The sequence below is a fragment of the Populus nigra genome, chromosome 2 (genome assembly GCF_951802175.1).
Source record: "Populus nigra chromosome 2, ddPopNigr1.1, whole genome shotgun sequence".
Taxonomy (NCBI): domain Eukaryota; kingdom Viridiplantae; phylum Streptophyta; class Magnoliopsida; order Malpighiales; family Salicaceae; genus Populus; species Populus nigra.
This window is the reverse complement of record NC_084853.1, coordinates 37,989,989-37,998,380: the sequence shown is the minus strand read 5'-3', so window position 1 is coordinate 37,998,380 and position 8,392 is coordinate 37,989,989. Positions and strand designations below refer to the sequence as shown.

The 8,392-nt window shown below is 32.3% G+C and overlaps 1 protein-coding gene across 1 annotated transcript; it reads right to left on the bottom strand.

Moving 5' to 3' along the window:
- Positions 1-658: 658 nt before the first annotated feature.
- LOC133681758 (condensin complex subunit 2) lies at positions 659-7,553 on the bottom strand. The gene is made up of 13 exons (XM_062104884.1): positions 7,219-7,553; positions 7,020-7,121; positions 6,819-6,936; positions 6,562-6,632; positions 6,423-6,483; positions 6,128-6,328; positions 5,734-6,029; positions 5,467-5,611; positions 5,120-5,370; positions 4,992-5,022; positions 3,638-3,777; positions 3,303-3,413; positions 659-1,046 (listed from the first exon to the last, which is right to left on the bottom strand). The coding sequence occupies exons 1-13, from the start codon at positions 7,465-7,467 to the stop codon at positions 855-857; spliced, it is 1,968 nt and encodes a 655-aa protein (XP_061960868.1). The 5' UTR covers positions 7,468-7,553; the 3' UTR covers positions 659-854.
- Positions 7,554-8,392: the final 839 nt, after the last annotated feature.

The following is an 8,392-nucleotide window of genomic DNA, read 5'->3' as shown; positions in this document are numbered from 1 at the left end:
ACTTGAAATCTAGTCTAGACTGAATTTTATTTTAATTTTTTTTGGAAATCAAGCTATTTTTTTTATTAGAAAGTGTTTTTTAATAACCAGTTTTTCTAATGACAAACAAACACAAGAAAATTTAAAAAATTATTTTCCGTGAAACAAACAAAGCATTAAATACTCATGATCAGCAATGTTACTTTTTTTTAAAAAAATAACTTTATGGATATTTTATTGTTCATATATAGAAAAAACAAAATTTTAAGACAAATAATTTTTTTAGGACGGTAATAAATGTGACTTCACTATGAATTATTTATATGACTACAAGAAAATCACATTCCCTATATTATTTTTTTATCTGCACAGAAACTAATTTATTATATTATAATTATTATAACACCACCACTACATTAAATTAACAACCTCTTGCAATATAACTGGGCACTAGACAACAAGGATTTTTAATAATGATATTATATATTTTGATATTGTGATAGCTTGTGTTTTTTAAAATATTTTTATGATTTTAATATACTAATATTAAAAAATATTCTAAAAAAAATATTATTTTCTTAGATTTTAAATTAAAAAATACTTTTAAAAAACACCTTACAACACAATACTAAACACAAAATAGAATTCAAACTTTAATAGTTAAAAAATGTCTCATGGATGAAAAAAAAAAACAGAATCCATAAATAAATGATAGGCAAGAACATTTCTGCTTGTGGGTGCGTTACAATACAAACAGACCAAAGAGTATTCAAAGATGTACATTCTGGTAGAGGGCATGCACCACCATTGACACAATTTTAATCACAAAATACAAAAAGAGGATATCTGATTGAAGCCCAGACCAGCTCATTCCGTCATTGAGGAAAATGTATGCTGAGATCATTTAAGCTAGCACAACCACGGATGCTCAAACCATGTTCATTAGCCAAATGTAATAGGCATATGAAACACAAATGAGGAGAAATCTCCTTTATAGTTGCAGCAGCTCTGCAATCACTAGGAAAACTAGCCAAGAGATCCCTGAAAGACACTGCCTCTTCTTGATCCTGCAGAGATATCAAAAGAAATCATTTCCATGAAGGTTACCAGCAATAACACCACAATATACAATCGACAAGCTAAGAGTCACTTGGACCCTGATGGATACAGAATTTTTCGCATTGCCTTCAATATCATACAATGACAAGAGTAGATTGAAGGGCCATGAGATTAGAATGCTATTGACTAAATATTTATTTGACTGATACATGCTATGACCCGAAAATGTGTAAATTGCATAATCAACCCAACTCTGTGGTCAGTTCCAAATTAGTTGGATCACTGACACAAATCTTCTTCATTCTAGGACAACTTCGTACAAGTTGTTAGGATAGTCAATCATTGTAAATACTTTAGTTAACTCATCTTTTTGCTACCTCTCTCCCCTTTTCTGATCCATAGGTTAAAATCATACATGACAAAATGATTCCAAATTAAAATCCCTCAATCAATCCTCAAACGAGTGCCACCCCCTCCTTAAGTGGCGAACGTTTTTATTTCTTGTATGATTATTGTATTTGATACATCTACCTTAGCATTCTTTACTTAGTTACCGTTACTTCAAATGATGATGCTTGTCTAACCAAAGAGACGATAGAGGACGGCTACTTAAAGTATGCAGGCTTTATTACCAAAAAAAAAAAAACATGATTGCTGAGTCTTACACCTAGAAATGAATTGGATAAGTGAAATGAATAGATTTTCCTTTTAAAAAATCTACAAACTTGTTATTAGACTTAATATGATTTTCTTCATCAATTCATTGATTATTATTAAATTAATAAGGAATAACTTGATCTTTTCCTACAGCAAAATAGTCTTTAAAAATAAATTTTATTTTATTGGTGTCTAGATTTTTTTGAATTTATTTGTTAAAACACAATAAAATGACTAGTTTATTTAGCTAGTATACAAGGCTTTTTCTTGTTTTCATCTTAGTTTTTTTATTATAATCAAGTTAAATGAAAAATAATATGATATTTTAATATATAAAAATATTATTTAAAAAACAAAACTTGTTAGCGTATGTATTGCACATATCAGCATGTGAACGTGTTAAAGAGCATTCAATGATCAAATAATGACTTTCATAGCATTATTTAAATCGTATCAACAACCCCTCTTTCCCTAAAAGGCATGAATGGCTTACTAACCTCTAATGCAATGCAAGCAGGTTTTTTTTTTTTTAATCTTTAATTTTCACAATTAACCCTTTAAATTTTATTATTCTTTTTTTGATTGCTATTCATATTATTTAAAAAAAATTATAAATTTTTTTTATTTCATTCTCTTTCAATTTTTTTTTCTTTAAATTTTATTATTCTTCTTTTGATTTCTATTCATATTATTTGAAAAAAATTATAAATTTTTTTTATTTCATTCTCTTTCAATTTCTTTATCTGGTAGATTTGATTTTTTTTTATTTAAGATAATTTTTTAAATTGAATTTTTTTATAATTTTATCCTTCAATTTTTTTTTCTTATTAAATTTTATACAAATTCTTTTGATTACTCTTTTTTGTACTTTCATAAATTTTTTGAATTGTTATTTTTTACTTAGCCTCGAACCCTTGCATTCTAGGATAATTTTCCATAACTGACTTTACTTTTTCCCAGGATTAGCTCGATAGAACCACGTTATCAATAAACAACATACGTCATGGGAACCATCTGGAATATATCTTTTAGTTCAGTTCACAACCAAAGAAAGAGAGAGGGCATGGATTGGATATCCTTGGCTGAGCTAACGTTCTTTATGCATACTTATAGAGAGTTTAATCAAGCTCTGAAGACTTGGACAAGACTTGGACATCTTATTGAGGAATTTTTAATCTAAACACAAAAGGGTGACATCTCTTTTTTTTCCCCTATCATTTCAGAACTACATTTTCAGTTTTTTTTTTTTCATCTGAAGCCCTTTTTTGCTATACTTCGGTAAAATTAATGTTGGTGATAGCAATGAAAACTTCATATCCAGAAAGGGAAAAGCTGCTCTCTAGACGTTTTCTTGCCAAAAAAACTGAGCTAACTCAACTTTCAAGATCTTATGACTGCTTGTAAGGTTCAACTGACAAGTCTTTCATGGCAGGAAACAGCAGTGAACACTATAAAATAGTAATAGCAATTCTATACAGTGGTTCCGGCTTCGCTGATTCAACCTTAGGAAAACATACAAGTTACCTAGGATTGAGTCCTGCTCCAGCTTCTACTTCAAAAAATCGAGACAAAAAAAAGGAGAAAAAAAGGTGAAAGTATAAGCACACCTGGACAGGCATTTGGGGAGATTCTTGTATGCGGTGCCAAAGAGTTTCCTTTAGTGTCTGGACATCAACTTGCTTAGAAGCCTTGTCATAGTGTACTTCGATTTTATTTACCTGAATTGTTTACATATAGGAAACGAAAATAAGAACATGACTTGACCTTTTCCAGCATTTGACTAGCACTTGAAGTGGCATATTGACCATGTGCTAAATTTAAGCAGAAATTAGGATTTGGTGCTAGCTCATTGGCCTCCTTACTGTTTAATTTCAGTCTCGTAAATAATGTATGAAAACAAGTGCTAAATCAAACATACTCTAGAACGAGATTATAGACCAACCTGGCGAGGCTGGGAAACGAGTGTGTTGGGGTCTTCCACGTCACTATAGGCATCTCCATCATCAAATTGGCCAGCAAAGGCACTTTCACCATCCCATGATGGCAGTGGTCCACAATCATCTGCCTGTTGCCTCGTTTCATCTAAAATATTGTATAACCAGAATTGGAAACTGTAGACATGCTTTATTGTGAATGCAGACTATTCATATGATAAATACAGACTGTTACATTATTTCATGGAGCTAAATGAAGTTTGCAAGGAATGAAACGATTGTTATCACAATAACATCTAATAATTAGTTGGAAGGGCTGAGAGAAATTTTCGATTGCACCATACATTCTGATGAAATCTATAATGAGAGATTCCTCATACTATGTAGAAAATGGAATAAACAAGCATATCTCTGCTAGAAAGCAGCGAATGAAACCTATCTGAAATATTAGAGGGATAATCTGAGCAAGATGAGTTGCTTTCAGTTGACTCTTGAGTTTATGTTCCATCTTACGTAACCGTTGCCTTCTAAAAGTTAGAAGCTTAGCCTTCACATTTTCAATACTTTCTCGTATGTTTTCCTCTTTATATCTAACTTTCAATAATAATCAAACTAGCTCAGAAAAAGCAAAAAAGAGAATGATTCATGAGAGGAAAAATTGCATGATTCTTGTTTTATTCTTCTTTGATTTATTTATTTTAATGACAAATCAGAGCAGCAAAGAAGTGTAACTCAACTCCGTGAACGGTGGCAGCAAGGCCCTCCACCACTTACTATGCCTCATTGCATATTTAAGTATTCTACTCACTGCTTAATATTCTAGTTTGGCCATGCCTTTTCTGCAAGTTAGATCATTTTGGTTGCAATTAAACTTGATAACTAAATACGGGGCTTTTCCTTTAAAATTAAGAGATGACTAGAAAACAGATACTTCCATGTGTCTTATTAATGCAGAAGCAGAACATGAAGGCACTTTTCTAGTAATGAGGAACAAGAACAATTTCTACAAATTGAGATTTGATCAAATGGTTATTAAAATGACTGGTTCAAGTCAAAAGAAAAGAAAAGAATAATTCACACCAAACTTCCGAACCAAGATCCAATTATAATTATAAACACAATTACAGCTATGAAACATTTAAGGAATGGATTAATTCAAAAGGCGTACAAATTCATTAAAATATGCAGCGATGAGTACTGGAGATTTATTGCATTCAATTATAGTATTATGCAACTGACAAGGCAAGATATGCAGAAATTGTTGAAACTTTCAAAGCAACAGGAAGCAAAATACAAATAAAATTATGGGAACTGCTGGAATATTCTAGAAAATTGTGTAGTATGTCTTGAAAAAATAATTACCTGAAAACTTTTTTCTTCTCTTCCCAAGGCACTGCAACCACAATAAGTTTTTCATTAACAAAAAAAATATCTAAATAATGTTTCGATAGAATTAGCAAACGATCCCAAAGTTCCGTAATAAGCATTACCATTATATTAGGTAGAAGAAACAACTTAGCAAGATCCTCAGGCTGATAATGGCAATCTTCTGGCAGTGTTGTATTACACTGTGGTCTATTTGCAGGTAGAAGTAATGACTTCGCATTTTTGGGAGGAGCAAAGACATCAGGCATTTCTTCATCCAAGGCTTTTGTGAAATCAATATCAAGTTCTGCTTTCTTCTTGGTCTTTGGTCTCTTAGTTATTACTGGTGATCCTTCCTCTGTAGTAGAAGGATCCTCTGCACCCATAGAACAGCTTCCAAATTACATTTCATGAAATGGACTGGTAGTGCAAAATGCTGATGATATCACATGCACTGGCACAAAAGTTTTACCTTTAACTTTCTGATACTTCCAATGATCAGGACCTGCCCAATCATTTCGTTTTGATGTAAATCCCAAACTCAAAAACAATGGCCAATCAACTTTGTCAAATCTGTCATCCGTGTCAGGGTTATCGAACAAATGTGGCTCTCTTTCCTACAAGAATTGATCGCAGCTTGTCAGCAACTTCTTTCTTTTATTTTTTAAAGTAATGAACAGAAAAATCAAAGATAGAAATGTAATGGGAAAAAACACTCCCGTTAGTGTATAGCTTAAACCTCATGATAACTTGGAAAAGTTGTATCTGCACCAATGGGGTCCTCATCAATCACACTTCTTTGGTCATCTTGATCTACATTCCAGGGTCCACAATTCTCATGTGTTTCACCATCAAACTCAACTTCATTATTATAAGTTCTATCATCTTCATGAAATTGGTCACCGAATGTCTGGTGAGATGGAAAAATATTTAATGGCCTTTTGTTGTCTTCATCAAATTGATCGACTATAATCCCAAGAGTCGGTGAAATTTCATCCTTTGTCCGCATGTTCAGTACCATTTGTTCAATGTAATCTGGAAAGTAAATGAGAAACTGGCGCTTACTGACTCGAATAAGTATTTGAATGTTGAATGCAAGAAGAAGAAACAGCAACTAGAAGCAAACACCACACCTCTAGCGAAAGAAAGCTCAATCATATCAAGCCCTTCACGCTGATTTTCACATGATGTGCACTTCCCCGGTACTTCTTGTGAATCAAAAAGCACTCGACATCCACCATACACTCCAAGATTGTTCAATAAAAGACCCTTGGCTCCACCTTCATCGAATTGTGCAGATGTCTGATGATACAAAGGATCCACAGCAAATGCAACTGAAAAGAAAATGAAATCCCATTTCCGACATAAACAAAATTTTAACTTCCACACTATAAACAGAGATATAACATTTCATGTGTGATCACTCACCATCAAACTTCTTTACATTAAGAGCTTCAAAAGATGGCTCCAATGTTGACAAAGGTGATATCTGCATAAAGTCTTCTGTAAGTTTCTACTTGTTCATCTAATCAATCAATATAAGTCTGTAAATCAGGAAACTACCAACCTTTTTCTCAGTCTCTCTTTTCGAATGGCTTTCCTCATGTCCATTGTCAGCATTAACACCATCCACAGTACCTTCATTCAAAAAACAGAACATCAATGAGATCAACAAACATAAAAAGATCAACATTAATAACACAGCTTTTTGTAATTGTAATTCACAACCCAGTAACACTTAAATGTAGGAAACTAACATGTCTAATTTTGATTTCAAGTCATTAACTTGTTAGATGTGTAATGGAGTGGGTTAAGAAACCCAACCTGGTTCATCTTCAAGACCAGCTCTATTAATCCCACCAAGCACCTTATACGCCTCTGAATGCACAGAATCTACCCTTAATGAGTAGATTTTAACACCAGCTTCTAGGGTACAACTCGCCTGCACAAATTCCCAAATTCAATGCTATCAATTATTCAATTTTGCGTGAAAATAAATTGGAAAAAGGAAATTGAATGTTTTACCTTTTGGAAATTGGTCTCAGTATCACTTTCTTCTTCGACCTTGATGATCTCGGCGAGATGGTCAATCAAATTCAATTCCCATGTGTTCTTTTGATTTATTTTCTGCTCCAAAACACCAAAAATAAAACAATAATTACATTAAGAATCTCAATAGTTTTTAGAGGAACAGATAAGAAAGAAGAGGGGGAGAGAACCGGACATTCTCGCTGGCGAGTTTTATGCAATTATGGAAGAGATCGAGGATCTGCTGCTTGTCGAGGCAGGGATCTGGATCTTGGAGAGGCGGTGGTTGAGAGTGAGCGGCGATGGTCTTGCGGCGGATAGCGGCGGCGCGTGCAGCACGTGCCTGAGCACGCTCGAGGTTGTCGTCGTTGGAGCCTAAGAAGAAAGGGGAAGTGGGGGATTGAATCCTGGGGAGTCTCTGCTTAGGGCTTAGAATTTCTCCCATTTTTTTTCCTTTTCCTTTCAAATTCAGCACTAACCGATTGATTAATAGATTAATTTTTTAAACAAAAACAGGGTGAAAATTTTAAGTTCGGGTTTTTCCCTCCAATTTAGTGTTTTGAATTGGGTTCGGTTCGAGGAGGGGGAGGCAGGGAAGTTACGGTGTCGTCAGTCTCTCATGGTGAAAAGGTAGTTTTTTAAAGTATTTTTTATTTAAAATATATTAATATAACATTTTTTTTATTTTTTAAAAAATATTTTTTCAGTACAAATACAAACATATTTTAAAATGATAAAAATTAATTTTAATAAAAACAAAATATTTTTTTAAAAAATATTATTTGAAATGCAATTCTAAAATTGCATAAAACAACACAATAGTGAGAAAAATAACTAATAAATTGGAAGAGGCAACAAAGGGTTACATGAATTCATTCAAATTATAGCAACATGCACGAGAAATGCATTTCAAGTAAATCAAAATGAAGTTATGAAAGGAGAACAGATCATTAAGACCAGAATTAAAAAAAGAGAAAAATGGGAGGCCTTTAATTTTTTAAAATACAATGGTGTCAATTTTGTTATTTCCCCCCCTTTTTTTTTCTTCAATTATTATTTTTTTAATTTCATCCTTCAATATTATATTTATTATGATTTAAGATTGGTTGTCTATTTAATTGAAACTATCTTTTGAGAAAAATTGAAAATAAAAGGACTAGAATTAAAATAAAGTAAAAAACAGGAGATCTTTTTTTAAAAAAAAAAAACAATATAAGTCAATGCCTTTATACTTTAAAATTGTGGAATTTTTCTTTCATCCCTTTAGTTTTGACATGAAATTCTTTAGTCTAAAATTTTATTTTACTTATATTAAAGAAGCAATTATATCTAAATCTTTTATTTTTTTCCTTTGTTTTTCAAAAAAAAAA

Excerpts from the sequence above, each read along its gene's own strand:
- LOC133681758 (XM_062104884.1), bottom strand. The coding sequence starts at position 7,467 with ATGGGAGAAATTCTAAGCCCTAAGCAGAGACTCCCCAGGATTCAATCC. Across the intron at positions 3,414-3,637 it reads TCGTTTCCCAGCCTCGCCAG|GTAAATAAAATCGAAGTACA; the intron begins GTTGGTCTATAA and ends TAAACAATTCAG. Across the intron at positions 1,047-3,302 it reads CTCCCCAAATGCCTGTCCAG|GATCAAGAAGAGGCAGTGTC; the intron begins GTGTGCTTATAC and ends ATATCTCTGCAG.